Below are 16,741 nucleotides of genomic sequence, written 5' to 3'. Positions count from 1 at the left end.
GGTACAAATGGAACCAAGTGGACCTCGCAGAGTTAAATTAACACTGATGATACAGTGATTGGGGTCTGAGAGATGAAAATGGTGTCAAATGGGGGTCCATGGCCTAATGCATATCAAAATGGGGGTCCTTGAAATTACTGTAGGTGGGGGTCCCTGGCATACCATTTCAAATGGGGGTCTGTGGACTAATACTGTATGTGCCAATTTGGGGGGTCCTTAACATGAAAAACTTTGAGAACCAGTGGTCTAATTATTAGACCACTGGTTCTCAAAGTTTGGGGTATACCACACTGGGGGTCCCTTTGAGAACCACTGGGATACATAATAACGGGGGGGCCAGTGTCGGCCCCCACCCCACAATCTAGGGGCGTGTGCACTCACTCTGGACCCAACGCCGGGGAATGTTCCATGGAGGAATCCGCCCGTCCCACTGGCTCTATCCTCCCATTCCTCCCTTCTTCTCTCCTGATGTGCTCCTCTTCCTCTTCCTCCTGCAGGGACAGAAAAAACACAGACAACAGACAGGAGGATGAACACAGGGCCAGGAGGGGAGAAAAAAAGGAAAAAGAACAAGGTGACAGGATAAATCATCAATCGGGCTGCCTATAGCAGAGGACGGAGAGACAGGCTTGCTTTGTCTTTCTGTCAATCAGTCAGTAAGTGAGTCTGCCAGTGCCTGAATCTCTCCTCTTTTCTCTCCCTCTGTCCTCCTGGCTTTTAACCCATTAAGACCGGGAACGCATCTGTGTCATTTTAAAATGACAGAAAGTTTTAAGGCGATTTTTTTTACTCCGATCTATGCTTCTGGGGGGTCCCTGGAACAATATATTTGATGGGGGTCCGCGGCCAAATACATATCATTTTGGGGGTCCTTGACATGGAAAAGTTGGAGCACCGCTGATAAAGCAACATACTGTTTTTAGATTTTTTTCGATATGTATTTGGCCGCGGACCTCCATCTCAAAATGTTTTGTTCTTGGGACCCCCCCAGAAGCAAAGATTTGAGTGACAAATGTTCGCTTGAAAAACAAATATATTCAAAGATTGGCAAATAAAATCAAGATTTTTTTTAAAAATAGCAGATCTACAAGCTCATAGCGCGGCACTCGGTGCCGCGCTATGAGCTTGTAGATCTGCTATTTTTGAATAGCGAAAGAAATCTAAAAATGACACAGATGCGTTCCCGGATTGAATGGGTTAATCCAATTACCTGCAGAGTAGTAATGCTTCCTGTGGTAAATCTCTCTCTCTCTCTCTCTCTCTCTCTCTCTCTCAAGTTGGAGGGCATAGCGAAGGGCTCTCTCTCTCTCTCTCTCAATGCCCCGGCGACATCCTGGCCGGAGCCAAAACCAAAATGACGACCAAAGTGGCCCCTTAATCGATCGCGAAGCCGCTCTGCGTACCACGGGGAGGGGGGGGAGGGTGGTGGGGGGGGGGGTTCTGGCCGGGCGTGGCCGCGCACCGCGGTAATCGGATCAGGTTCAGGGGCCTGGGGGTCATTTGTTTTCTCTCTCACGCTCTTCCGTTCATTGCATTTAGACTCTGTCTACCTCCTGCCAGGGACACCAGACAAGTGGGCTGCGAGGCGGTGGCTTTGCAGAGAGACGGACGGACGGACGGACGGCTGTGGACAAACAAATGCACCACCATGCTCTCCTTAACCACTTAAGCTCAATATACGCTGTTGTACGACGAATAGCGAACATAGCTCTATAATGCCATTCCCAACAGAGGTGCACCAGGTTAATGTGGTTAACAATGGAGAGGTAATAAATAAACTATGTACAGTATCTGTTCTGATTACTTTATGGAGATGGAACAGGTCTAGTGTATTACAGGACTGACATGGTGATTGTAGAAAGCATGTAGATAGGATCAGTTTTGAGGGATGCATTAGACATACTACATCAATTTGATCCGATAAAGTCATATTAGATGAACTTTGGAATGGTATAGAACAATATCTTCTGATGAATTAGAATAATGAAGTAGCAGACTACATTTTATGGGAAGGATTTAAAATCCTCTAGATAAAAAACACGAATAAAGAAAGAGAAGGAACATTTGGACAATTTACACAAAATTGCATCCATTAAAGAAATCCCCTTGGAACTGAAAGAAAGACACTAAATAAACGTTTAACATGCAAGGCTGAAGGAGCTATTAAGCGAGGTATTATGAAATGGGTAAAAGAGCAAGTCGGTTACTACAGCATTTCAACTGCGAAAGGCCCAAACAAGTAAATTAAAAAACACACCCAAAATCTGCAGAATCTTTGGCATCACAAAGAGATATAACAGAAGCTTTTTGGAGCTTGTTACAGCGAATCATTTGCAGACTCAGACGCCACTTTGGTAAAGAATCAAATCAAAGACTTGTTTTGTAAAATACATTTACCCCCAGCACTAACAGAGGAAGAGGCACTTGATATGATAAAGCCAAAAACACAACAGGAAGAAGAATACATGACCAGGAACAGACGGATTTCCTGGAGAATTCTAAAAAGTGATTTATGAATTATATCAAGAGAGGATCTTCCACAAACATGGTTTGAAGCCATTACATAAAAGAGGGGAAATACTAACTAAATGTAATCAGCCTGTTACGCAATGTCTTGAAAATATCAAGCAATATTCTGGCAAAAAGAATACTGAAGAATGTTGGAAACATTTTGAACATTCTTCAGTAACTTTAGCATTGATTATACCTGATCAAACAGGGTTTATTCCACTTCAACGGAGAGCAAATAACATAAGAACTATAAATATCATATGAAGTTTTTTTTCCCAAGAAGTGGACTGCAGACTTGCAAGGAAAGAAATCCAAGGCACTCTGTCTTTGATGAAAAAAATATAGTTATTATTTAGTCAATATCTTGTTAATACTTTTCATTGGTAAAATATTTATAAAATCCTGCAGACACACGAAACCACTTTAACATTCACTTACAACATTTTTCAAAAGTAGCAGAAAAAGCAGATCTACAAGCTCACAATGTGGCACGATGCAACGCATTGTGAGCTTGTAGCTATCCGTTTTTGCTACTTTTGCATGACAGATTGTGTCCATCGTAAAAAGAAGAGTTAAACAGGGGGAATATCTGTTATAATTTGCGGTTAGTATTGAACCGCTGGCAGAGACAACTACAAAAGGGCACTACTTGGAGTCTTTGCCAGACTGGGTGGCCTACCCAGGGCTATGGGGAAATAGCGTTTCTACGACATACGGTTCAACTTTCCGCCCCGATGGGCAGAAGTGAACGCACTTATAAATTATCTTGAATCATTAAAACATCCGTTTACAATGTGTTCTGAATGCACTACCTTTGTAGATCTCAAAGAAACGTTAATAGATCAGGATATATCACTCTGAAAGCTGCAGCAACGAGCAAAGTCAAGAGGCAAAGAGGACAGACATCCCATAGTCATCATGTTTCTTTGACTGTGAGGGGGAAGTGAACGTTTGACCTTTTGCGTCAAAGTCTAGACCACCATGGCTCAATGTCATTCCTAAGCGTGCGTGTGTGTGTGTGTGTGTGTGTGTGTGTGTGTGTGTGTGTGTGTGTGTGTGTGCGTGTCCATGTGCATGTGTGTACGTGAGGGGCTGCTGCACTGCCTTGTTAGCCAACACTATTACCATGTCTGCTCCCCTCCACCCCACCCACACACACACCTCTCTCTCAGACTGAAGTGTCAACTATAAGTACATATGAATAATAATGGTGTTATACGGCTCTTTATGGAGATGCATTCAGAAAAGAAGCCGTTCTCAGAAGCCGGGGACCTTTTGGGTGACACACTGGGAACGATCCAAGAGATACCGGCCCTCCTGTTTATTTATGAGCAGTGGGGGGGGGGGGGGGGGGGGGTATGAAAATGTAATCGTCAAGTGTACCTTAATGGACACATACCACCGGTATCCGGGCCGGGGTCAATGTCTCCCAGCCCATGGAGAGGTGTACCTTTGGGTCCGTCTGCTCTCTAACCTGTCTCTAATGAAAATGAGTCAGCCACCTTTTATCCGGAGCACCCACCTCCCCACACAACCCCCCCCACGCCCGCCGCAGCTGCTTATAATGATGTGTCAGCGAGGGTCGCAAGGCAGGCGCCCCGCCTCGCGCTGACTTCTATATTATCCACAAAGCTCTTTTCCCTATGAAAACCCCAAAAGGCTGGATTTGGGGAAAGGGGCGGGGGTAGACTGACGTGCTCCGTCTCTCGGGAATTAGGGTTGGTGACCTGGTGAAATAATTTAAATCAAGATGGAGGGGGGGGGGGGGGGGGGGTACGCCAAGGCAGACGCATGGAACCCGCAAAGCATTAAGCCTGATGGACGTTCTGACTTTGAAATAGACCCCAACTGATGTATCGGTTTTGCCGATATATTGGCCATAATAGAAATTTTTCTTATTTAAAGTGCTGAAGGCAAATCGTGTTAATTTATGACATACATGTTTCCTAGGAGTATTAAGGGGTGCTGAATCCAAATCTGCTGTATGTATGTCCAGCTAGAAAATGAATGCTAATGCCTCCAAATGGACAGTTTAAAGATGGCAGCCACCACTATGCTGACATATATACGTATAAATAAACATATCTTTTAGACTAAACAAGGTAGAAACTTAGAATAGAATTTTGCATATTGAGGTTTTAATTTATGGGGAATCCAATGCCATATTCTGACATAGAAACAGATTTCAAGATTCTGAACCTTTCCCCCCCTTTTTTTCCTTTATAGTCACAACCTCGGTATGAATCGATAAAATGTTCTACTTTGAAAAGACGAAACATTGGCGTATAAGTGGGCGGCAAGCGGACGACGAGCTCGCCTTCTCCGAGGAGGCCCGGAAGAAGAAGAAGAAGAAGAAGAAAAAGAGGCGAGTGGTTGCAGCTGCATCCATCATTGACTGACGCTGACAAGTAATTAACTTCAATAACTGTAGCTCTCAGCGACAAGCTCCCATGACTTGCCGGCTTTGACAGCCGCGGCAGTCACGTGCGTGCATCTGTCCTTGTCTCTCTGACTCCCACGCCCCTGCCTCTCTCCATCTCTTTGTCTGTCTGTCTCTCTCTCTCTTTCTCGCTATCTCTCTCTCTCTCTCGCTGTCTTTTCAATAGTTATCTATTGTTACAAGTTACATTTGTAATGCCAAAGCATTCAGGACTATATTCAAGTAAAAACAATAAAACCGGGGGAAAAAAACATTTTAGATTTTAGCCTTGGCTATTCAAAAATAGCAGATATACAAGCTCACAGCGCGTCACTTTGTGACACACTGTGAGCTTGTACATCTGCTATTTTTGAAAATGTTTTGAAAAATCTTAAGTGTAACCCTTAACACACGGGTCCGCCAAATACATATCATTTTGGGGGTCCTTGGTGTGTGTGTGTGTGTGTGTGTGTGTGTGTGTGTGTGTGTGTGTGTGTGTGTGTGTGTGTGTGTGTGTGTGTGTGTGTGTGTGTGTGTGTGTGTGTGTGTGTGTGTGTGTGTGTGAGTGAGTGAGTGAGTGAGTGAGTGACAGAGAGAGAGAGATATTGGGGGGGAGAGGTGAAGGAATGATTGCTCCTACACTGTAGAGCACCATGTACTGTTGCTATGCTGCATCACAGCCTCAGCCGTCCCACAGACAGAGTTGAGAGTTGTTTCTATTCAGGCACAAAGGAGGCAGAAGGCAAGGCCGTCGTCTGTGAATGAGAAAACATGGAGGCGCAGCATAGACATGGAGAGATTGCCGAGAAAATAGAGCAGTGTGTGAGAAAACAGAAAAGTGAGAGACGACACGAGAGAGAGAGAGAGACACAGACGGACAGATAGACAGACAGACACAGAAAAAAATGACTTGAGTAAAAGTACAAAAGTAGCTCACAACGCGTTATTGTAGTGGAGTAAAAAGTACAATATTAGCCTCTGAGATGTAGTGGAGCAGAAGTAAAAGTACTGAACATTGAAAGTGTACTTGAGTACATGTACTTAGTTACTTTCCACCACAGTACGGGGGAAAGAGAAAAAACGTGGGTGACGGGAAGGTGAGTGCAAATCCGTCTGGGCAGGTGGCCATCTTACATCTGCAGCGTGTCAATGCCAAGGGCTTAGTGCACTCTCACTATCTCTCTCTCTCTCTCTCTCTCTCTCTCTCTCTACACATCTACTGTCCACCTGTTTTGCTCTCTCCATTATCCGTCTTCTCTCGCATACTCTCACCCCCCCCCCCCCCCCCCACCCGATTGCTTTCAGCACCCTGTTTGATCTGCCTCAGTAGAGGGGTGGTGGAGTACCGCATTTTCTCTCCTCCTCCCCTCTCCATTTTGGAATGGCCAAGATCTAGCCGACCTCTCGCACTGCAGGGTGAGTCTGCCTCTTCAACAATGATAGGAAGTAATAAAAGTTAGTCTTGGCCATCAGACAGCCAGTACATTAGTTCAGTGGTTCTCAAAGTGGGGTCCGGGGACCCCCAGGCGGTCCTTGAGAGGGTTCCAAGGGGTCCCCTGCTAAATCATTTTAACCCCTCTATCCATATTTTATACGTTGGCTATCTGCTGTTTTTGAACATTTTTTAAAAAATTGTGAAAAAAATGTGGCACATAACCTTTTCAGATGGGGGTCCACGGCCAAATGCATATCAATTTGAGGGTCCTTGGCACAAAAACCTTTGAAAACCACTGCATTAGTTTGTTGATGGTGATACAGTATACAGGGGAGAGAGAGACAGACAGGCAGATAGGCAGGCAGGCAGGCAAACACAGAAAGACAGACACACACGCGCACACACACACACACACACACACACACACACAGCGCTTGAGGGCTCGAGCTGTGGCTGCGTGTTGAGAAGCTGTCATTCTCCATCTAATACTGCCCTTAAGGACACCTTCTGTGTGTGTGTGTGTGTGTGTGTGTGTGTGTGTGTGTGTGTGTGTGTGTGTGCGCGCGCACACGTGCGCGCGTGTGTAAGCCCTTACATGCTTGAGCATAAACATAGCTTTGTGTGTGTGTGTGTGTGTGTTTGTGCGTCAGTGTGGGGAGTTTGTCATGCTATTAGCCGTGGGCAAGTTATTCCCTCCTGAGCTGAAGGTCGCCGTATAGGGCTTAACAAGGATGGGGTCAAAGGTCACTGTAGCTGGTGTGTGGTGTGTGTGTGTGTGTGTGTGTGTGTGTGTGTGTGTGTGTGTGTGTGTGTGTGTGTGTGTGTGTGTGTGTGTGTGTGTGTGTGTGTGTGTGTGTGTGTGTGTGTGCGCGCGCGCGTACAGAATGTGTGTGTGTTTCCACCCTGGCTGGGGTCCACATCTGTGTGACAGTCTAATGTATGGAACATGCCTGCTTTGGCAGACGTGTCACACATTCTGCTTACAATGGGGCCGTTTGTCGGAGAGCGAAAAACAATGGAGGGCCCAGAAACAGGCAGGATATGGAGCCGTTTAGGCCAGAACAAGTTGGGCGAAGGAGCCATAGAAAACACGAGGAAACGAGCAATTTGGCCCCGAGTCCGCTCGTCTAAGAAACGACTGTTGAAACATTTACAAAAGGACTCCTCCGCCTCTCTGCCCTCTCTCTCCATTCTGGCCGTCTAAAAATATGGTGCGGGGCGATTGTGTGCGAGGTGACATACTGTTACTACGCCCCTTATGGAAACGTGGAGGCAGCCAAACGTAACAGTGATGGTGTGCGAAGCTGGGGCAGAGGTGTAAACGTAGACTTTAAGAAAAAAAGAAAAAACAGCAAAGGCTCCCAAAGGCATAGGGACGACTGATAATTGTAGCCTCATTACGGCGAGTTAATGCAGTTACCCTGAGCGCTTGTACAACAGACAACGCCGATATAGGACTACACCACCATTATGGCACCCACGACTGCATTGACATTGCAAGAGACAAGCGGCCGCTAATAACTCCTAATAGTCCCATTAAAAACTGCTCTGACCTCACTGAGCCAAACACAAACAGGCTCAACCTCTCGCCTCGAACCGGGAGAGAGCCGACAGCTCTCAGCTTCAGAACCGGTCGCAGCTGGAAACCGACGTTTATGGCTCTGGGACAAATAGAAATGCAATTAATCCATTAATACCGGGGACGCATCCGTGACATTTTAAGATTTCCTTGGCTGTTGAAAAATAGCAGATATACAAGCTCATAGCGACGTGATGTCTTATGAGCTTGTAGATCTGCTACTGTATCTTTAGAAGAATCGCTAAGATCGTTAAAGCGAACATTTTTTAACTCCGATCTGTGCTTCTGGGGGGTCCCTGGAACAACATATTTTGAGATGGGGGTCCGTGGCCAAATACATATCATTTTGGGGGTCCTTGACATGGAAAAGTTGGAGCACCACTGATATAGCAACATACTGTTAGGATTTAGAAAACATGTTTAGATATGTATTTGGCCGCGGATCCCCATCTCAAAATGTTTTGTTCCAGGGACCCCCACAGAAGCAAAGATTTGAGTTTTAATGTTCTCGGATTGATGCGATAGATGCGTGCTCGGATTGAAAGGGTCGAATCTAAACAGATTCTAATAACCTCGTCTGAAAACCACGAACGAAGGCCGTTGAAAACGACCCCACGTGTTTCCGACGGCACTTCGTTGAACTCTGAAAAACAAGTAAGGCGACACGCGCGGGTCATTCCTGGGTCACATTCAGGGGGTTTGTATTGGGCTTACAGAAGCTCTCTTTTATCCCTATACATCTGTCCCCATCGCAGCAAACAGCCATTAGGACAAATTAGACCGCCTCTCCAAAGAAAGGACAAAAAAGAATAATAAGTGATTAGATTGGACCCGACTGCTGTGCCCCCCCCCCCCTCCTTAACCCTTCCCTGGCATATCAGATCACTGGGACCCCTCCCATTGTGCTGCATCCCATTAAAACAGCCAATGTATCACTGCTAACCATGGCTATGAGACACTTATTTACATTTATGTTGGAGTACAGGGGAATGTTAAAAGCGCAGGGTCCACCGTTTTAACCTGGTTAGCTGTATGATGAGAGAGGCTCATAATGAAGGGTAATTCTTCAGCGGTAATCAATGGTTGAGAGGTAAAAAAAAAAGAAAAGCATTCAGTTTGGGAGCTATTATGACCTAATCTGGAGGCTATTTTCTTTTATCATCGTAAATGTCAACTATAATGGGGGAGCTACTAACAATAGGTGCAAGTTTTAACCCATTAAAAACCGGGGGAAGCATCTGTGTCGGCCCGGGCCCTCCCATTTAGCCAATTTTAATATAGGATAGTCAGTGCCTGTGAAAATAGCCGATCTACAAGCCCACAACGCGTCGCAGGGCTTGTAGATCTGCTATTTTTCAGTAAAGCTATGAATCAGGTTTCTCGCTGTAGCTGTGCTGCTCCCCCTTAGCTGCTTCTTGTTTTGTGTTCACGTTCGTTCTCGCTTGCCTCGTGTTTGACTTTGGTGTAAGTGTGTCATCATGTCTTGTTTCTCCTCTTATCTCATTCAAACGGATGAAGCGTTTTTCTTTTTTTTTAAACCCATTAAAACCAGGAAAGCGTATTTTTTCTTATTTTTGCATTGGCTATTCAAAAATAGCAGATATACAAGCTCATTTCTCAGTTCTTCGGGTCATTGACAGTCATTGAGCTTTGAGAATTCCATCTCTCCTTTCCATTCCCCTCCCACGCTCTCTCTCTCTCTCTATCCAAAGTGAACACTCATCATCCTAATTGTTTGTCCTCTTCTCAGCTTGTTTATTTTATCTGTCTCCCTCCCTTCTCTCTTGCTTCTCTCTTCAAAGTTTACACTCTTCCGGTGTTTCCTTCTCTTCTCACCCTCATCGCTCTCTTTCTCTCTATGTCTGTCTGTCTGTCTGTCTCGCTCTCTACTCTCTAGCATGTGTTTCTCTCCATGGTTAATTACCTTTCGGCTGCTGCTGTCTCCTGCAGCGGCCTTTCACAGTGAAGGGCCCTTTGCTAACGCCTGCCTACAATTCAATGGGAATACATAAATGTGTAAACAGAGCTGTGTTGCAACTTAGAGAAAACTATCTTACTAAACCATTAAGAATTGTGCATTTTCGGCCAGAAATAGTTGTACATCCACATAGGAAACACTTTTGAAACAAACAACTGAGACAAATAGTAGCAAATTATTTAAATATATTTAAAGGTAGTTGCTCCGTATGTACAGTATTTATATGTACCAAGGTCACTCTGTGCAAACAGTCTCTCTCTCTCTCTCTCTCACACTCCAAGGATGAACTAAACGCATTGACTGCCAACAACGTCTTTTGACGCCTGTTGTGTGTTTTCAGTTTTTACACTAGATGACGCTCTTCGCTAAGATATAAGTGACCAATTCTCAGTCACACACAGATCCAGGAGATCACGTGATCGCAAGATCTCCTCCACCATTCACTTCCTGGTTAGCGTATTTGGAAAAATGCCTTTTTCTCGCCTCCCTGGATTTCCTCTGCATTTAGACGAAACATGCTATATTCAACAGCAAATAACTAAGATTTATTTTTCTTTCGCGGAAGCACAAAAACACATCGGGGGATCAATCATACTGGAGATAAATATTCTGTGACTAGTTGAAAAGGTAAGGGAAACAAAAAATCACTGGCAGTGGCTTATTTATTTATTTATTTATTCTAGCAGTGAATGAGTTAATACTGAAAGTATTCTTTATATTTTTGCTGATGGGTGTAAATGAGGTTGACCAGTGTTCATTGCTCTTTAAAGTATTTTTATTTATAGTATTTTTGACATTTTAGCTGATGGGTGCTTTGAAAATGGTGACGTAACCAGCTTGAGATCACTGTACGTGAGGTTGACCAGTGTCATTGCTCTTTATAGTCTGCCCCCCACGCCCCCCCCCCCCCCCCCCCCCGCCCACCACCACCTGTCCACTCCCTCCCCACTGGCCGGTCTTGGGGAGAGTCCGTGGCCCGACGGCGAACGTGTTAATTCCTGATTAGAATTAGCGCGTGCCTTCTCTGATTTGCTCCGTGGAGTGAGAAATCACTTTCTCAACGAGAATAATTGAACACGGGCAGGGGGTGCCAGCTCATTACCCACAAATCACAGGGAGCAGGGGCACCTTAGCTGCAGACAGTAATGACTTCTGGGAATACAAAGGGGCCCCAGCAAGTAGCCGCGGCTCGCTATACTGGCAGAACGGGGAAAGTGCACGCTCTTAACACAATTTCTTTTTTTCTCGCGCACGCTTTTGTAACGGCGACATTTGAGGTGAAAGCGTTTTTTTTTGGCTTATCTTTCCGCGTTGTCATCCAAGCAGATGTTTTGCTTAGATTTGGTGAAAGGTGCGGAATTGTGTCCGATATTGGAGTGAGTGAGAGGGGCGGTGGCGAATAAAATGAGGGACATTTTTAAATGGAGTCAACCTTGGCCCGGCACTCTGATTAGCAGGCTGCACTCAAAATGACTTCTGCACCACATCAAGGAGAATTCCGCACATTTAGTATGGAGATTAGTTACTTAAGTGTGCGTGCGTGCACGTGTGTGTCCGTGTGCGTGTGTGTGTGTGTGTGTGTGCGTGTACTTTGGCGTTAAGTAGATTTTGTCTGTCTCTGTGTGCCGGCTATCAACACCTGGACCCAATTAAGCGATCAAACCCGCTGAGAGGAGAGGACGAGCCTTGATGGGAGCGCAAATGGATTTGGCCTCCTCCGAGCCAAGAAGACATAACGCCAAAAACAAAAACAAAAAAAAGTATCCGAAAAAGCTAATAAGACAGTATTCTATTAGGCTAAACGGCTCTAAGCGCTATAAATTCCCCTGCCTGCTCGCAACTGAGGTGGAAGATGGACCTCGGTGATTGACAGTATCCTATTTCCCACAGTGCCAAGTAATTCACTCCTATTTATTTGATTTCACACTGCTCTCTCTCTCTCCCCCTCTCTCTCTCTCTCTGACTCTCTTTCTATCTCTCTGTCTGTCTGTCTATCTGTCTCTCTCTCTCACACTGTCTCTCCCAGGCTTTTACACGGCGTAGATTTCCACTCTCCCCGCGGAGCCCCTCAAAATGAATCCACTCTTGGCACAATGAGGTCCATTGTCACGATGGAGCTTTTTTCCCACTGTTGTATATGGGGGCCCATTAGGCCGGGCCAATGCTTTTAAGTTGCTGCAGGAATGTAATAAGGCCCTGACCGACAGTAAACATCCACATCTCGGGGCCCTGAGAGGAACACAAAGACAGACGGAACCCTCGCCTCTCTCTCTCTCGCCATCTCCGCCCATGCTAGGGCCCATTTCATTTGCATCGTTCCGTGAACAAAAGGCGGTCACGGTTGGACGCCGTCCGTCGGAGAGAAACTGGTGGGTTTGTTTTTTATCACGGAGCAAATGAGACGGAGGATCAGCTGAGATGGAAAGACAACGAGGAGGAGAGGCGGGTGGACGGTCCTTTAGTGTCGCCTCTATACAGCAGTAGTTCTCAAACCTTTTCATGTCCAGGACCCCCAAACTGATACGTATTTGGCCGCGGACCCCCATCTGAAAATGTTTTGTGCCAGGGACCTCCAGAAGAGAAGATTTGCTGTGAGCTTGTAAATAGTCTACACCAAGGCTCTCCACCAAAACTCGCCGATCTACAAAGCTCACACAATTCAATTCAATTCAAAGGGCTTTATTGGCATGAGAAAACATACGTTTACATTGCCAAAGCAAAGAGCACAATACAACAATACAGCAATACAATCAAAACAAAAAATGTACATTTGAAAGTCAGAATCTTCAATAGATCAATTTCTATGTACCAAGATCACTGGGTGCAGGTATAGTGCAGGAATATACACAATGATTAGTCTTTAGGGTGGTTGTGTTCCGTTCGATATCCTTCTCCTATCACAACAACTCACGAATCTTGCTGCTGTGTTTGCACATTGTTGTACTTCGCCCAGCAGATATGGGAGTTTTTTGTCGTTGGTCATGTTTTCAAAATCTCACAATGCGACGCGTTGTGTGAGCTTGTAGGTCGTCTATTCCTCCCGCAACAGGCACGCTGGGGGGGTTCAAGTGTTTCAACCGCTTCTTTCTGTGTCTCCGTTTCACCTCTCAGAATCTATTGAGGGTGCCAGGAGGAGAGGAGCTACGGTTGCCACAAACACTCATGTTGTGCCACAACAACATTCCTGTCTTTGTATCGGAAAGAAAAGACAGTGGCGGCCTTCAACCCACGCAGGCAATATGCAGGACGGACAGCTTAACAGGAGGGACACGGGGGGACCTTGATTGACAACTAACCCCTGCGAGTTTCAGTCGAACCCGCTGAACTCTGAGCCAAATGCATGAGGCTGTTTACTCCATGTGCCCCACCACCTATATATCGGATATAAAACGCCATCTAACTAGAGTGCTTCCCATTCACTGGTGCGGTGACCTTTTCCGGGACGGACAATTGCATCAGTACAATGCAGCCTTTAAATGTCTCTGGGCTGGATGGTCACAAACCAACTACGGTAACCCCCCCCCACCCCCACCCACCCGGAACAGCGTGCAGCTTCTCCCTTTGGAATGGCTCTCTCTCCTTCCATATGCTGTAGGCATATGGGCGGCCGAGAGTTGTTTGTGTAGAGAGAGAGAGGCTCCGACGCCCCGCTGTTCGTCCATCAGAATGTTACGCTGTTAAGTCCAGACGCATTCATGATTTCCACTGGAACCACGCTGACAACCCCCTTTCCATTTAGATAACAGTGTGTGTGTGTGTGTGTGTGTGTGTGTGTGTGTGTGTGTGTGTGTGTGTGTGTGTGTGTGTGTGTGTGTGTGTGTGTGTGTGTGTGTGTGCGTCTGTCTGTCTGTCTGGTGGCTTTGGGTGGGTGGGGATAAATGAATCCCACTGATGTGTTTTGTTTGATTGGTATGTCTTTGGTGTGTGTGTGTGTGTGTGTGTGTGTGTGTGTGTGTGTGTGTGTGTGTGTGTGTGTGTGTGTGTGTGTGTGTGTGTGTGTGTGTGTGTGTGTGTGAGAAGTATGTGCGTGGTGTTTACGGTCTCATGAAGGCCTTCTGATCTTTAGCGTTTGATGGTCGACTCTTAGATCCCTCCCTCATCCCCCCATCTGACGAACATCAGACTGTATGTAAATCAAATTAGATAGAATTTGCACTGATTTATCTAACAGCGTGTTCTGTTGATATCATGTCGATAATATGTCTAAATCTGAGTCTATAAAGGCCTATGAAGCCTTCTCCTTGTGATTGTGTGTGATTACCAGTGAAATATTGACGGATGGTATTGTGTAGCCTTGATGTACACTTAAGTGTACACTGAATTTCACCCACTGTTTTGCGCCTGTAAACCTGTGATGTGACAATACAAGTTGTCTGATTCTGATTAGGTTGTCGCCAATGGTCGAAAGTAACGAAGTACATGTACTGTACTTAAGTAAAATGTTGAGGTATTTGTACTTTACTTGAGTATTTCCAATTTACAATACTTCTACTTTTACTCCACTACATCTCAGAGGCAAATATTGTACTTTTACCCCACTACAATTATTTTAAAACTTTAGTTACTAGTTACTTTGTAGATTTTGATTATTATTACAAAACATACATTACAAGCTCACAACACGAGTGCCGCGCTATGAGCTTGTAGATCTGCTATTTTTTTTCAAACGTGAACATTTGTGCAAATCTTTGAATATATATTTTTTTAAGTGAACATTTGTAACTCAAATCTTTGCTTCTGGTGGGGGTCCCTGGCTCAAACATTTTGAAATGGGAGGTCCGCGCGGCCCAAATACATATCATTTCGGGTGGTCCTTGACATGAAAAAAGTTTGAGAACCACTACTTTAGCCTCCCCGAAAAGCTCTCCACCTCAAATGGCTCAGCCCCCCCCCCCCTCCCCCTCCTCCCCAATAATCCTCCTCGGTTGGCAGAGCCCTCCGAAAAACCCTTAGATTGCTGTGGGGGTCCTGTGGGAGATCTCTTCATTACGGACGGGCCCACTCTCTGGACCGCCTCCTCCTCCTCCTCCTCCTCCTCCTCCTCTCCCTCTCTCTGCTATAGGTCCCTCTTCATTTAGCCCCCCGACAGAGGGGTGACCGGCACGACCAAATGGCTTTCTGCACCCCCCCCACCCCCCCCACCCCTCCATCTCAGCAGAATCTCCACCTCCAATTAACCCATTAATACCTGAGGCCCATTTTTAAATATGTCTTCTAAATCCTAACAGTTCTCGGAAAAACGTATGTTGCTGTATCAGTGGTTCTCAGACTTTTTCATGTCAAGGACCCCCAAAATGATATATATTTGTCTCAAAATATTTTTGTTCCAGGGACCTCCAGAAGCAAATATTTGAGTTAAAAATGTTCGCTTAAAATATATATACACGTTCAGTAGATGGCCAGTGACTTTGACCGGTTTCACTTTCTAAACCTTTAGCATGTCACACAAACAGAATGCGGCACACAACACCAAATGGTTTTGATAATGTGGATTGTGGAAGTTAAATGGTGGATTTGTGGATAGGACTCTATATGAACACACTTGTTACATCAACAACACGCATCGCATTCTGTTTGTGTGACATGCATGACGCGAAGGTTTTGAAAGTGAAACTGGTCACCTACTGTATATATTCTAAGATGTGCACACATTTTCACGATTGATAAAAAAAAACTCGCTATGGGCTTGTATATCTGCTATTTCTGAATAGTATAAAATATGATTGAAGTGGTTAAAATGATTGCGATGCTACGCTAACTAATACAATGACACGCTTTCCCGGTTTCAATGGGTTAAAAGTAAATGGAATGAGGCTCCGATCCCCCTGCCACCACCCCACCCCACACCCGCACCCCACCACACCCCACCCCCGCCTCCTGATGAAACTCCCCCGCGAGCCCGCCCGCTCGGACAAGGTGGCAAACAATGGCTCAATCTGTTGGAATAGACTGGGCCCAGACCTCATAATGACTCAGCAGAGTGTGTACCGGGGCTTTAGCTTCGACCGCTAAATTATTCATAGAGCTCGACATCCCAGTCATCCTTCATCCTTCAAATTTACTTCTTTTTTTTTCGGCTTTAAAGCCCCCTCGCTTCCCTTTGTGTTTAGGTTCAACATCAAGGCTATAGCAGAAACACAGAATGATAATCAGAGCTGGGAGAGGGAGTTGTGTGGTGCGGAATGCCAATGGCCTTCTATTCTTTAACCTGTTAGAACCGGGAACGCATCTATCTGGCTATTCAAAAACTAGCAGATATAATAGCTATATACGCCACAAGCTTGTAGATCTGCTTTTTTTTCTTTTAATAAAACTCAAATAATACTCAAATCTTTGCTTCTGGGGATTCTACAAACGTCTTCTCAATCCTAACAGTTTAAAAGAAAAGAAAACTTATGTTGCTGCAGTATATATCAGTGGTTCTTAAACTTTTTCATGTCTGCGCTATGAGCTTGTATATCTGCTATTTTTGAATAGGCCAAAGAAATCTCAAAATGACACAGATGCGTTCCCGGTGCGCTTCTCAGTCTGGAATGCCTCCTATCTCCAGGAGGCGGGACACAGTAGCCAAGGTTCGAAACCTACCGTGGCTTCTGATTGGTCTGTGGTGCGGGGCGGGACAAAAAAAACGGTGTGATCGTTTTGATTCGTCATTCGTTTGAACAACATCCAATCAGCAACGACGTTGCCTAACGTAACATATGTAGTTCCAGTGTAGTTCTACAAGACGAGTCAATCGGGGGCATTCCAGACTGATAAGCGCAGAGAGAAAAAAAAATCCGCCGAACGTAGCGAAGCAGGCTGGCACCCAGGCTAGGT

At 45.5% G+C, this 16,741-nt stretch overlaps 1 protein-coding gene across 4 annotated transcripts in view; it reads right to left on the bottom strand.

The window, feature by feature from the left end:
- Window positions 1-16,741, bottom strand: part of LOC311039175 (partitioning defective 3 homolog) — a 757,442-nt gene that overhangs the window by 481,401 nt on the left and 259,300 nt on the right. For all 4 annotated transcript variants that reach the window (XR_014600133.1, XM_084048843.1, XM_084048842.1 and 1 more), the window contains exon 6: window positions 382-491. Coding sequence is in view for 3 of the 4 variants with exons in the window: in XM_084048843.1 (XP_083904969.1) it covers window positions 382-491 (110 nt within the window). In the remaining variant the exon portion in view is untranslated. The remainder of the gene's footprint in view (window positions 1-381; window positions 492-16,741) is intronic.

This window comes from Gymnoscopelus microlampas (assembly GCF_963454915.1).
Source record: "Gymnoscopelus microlampas genome assembly, chromosome: 22".
NCBI lineage: Eukaryota > Metazoa > Chordata > Actinopteri > Myctophiformes > Myctophidae > Gymnoscopelus > Gymnoscopelus microlampas.
The sequence above is the reverse complement of the archived record's forward strand: the minus strand, read 5'-3'. Positions and strand labels throughout refer to the sequence as shown.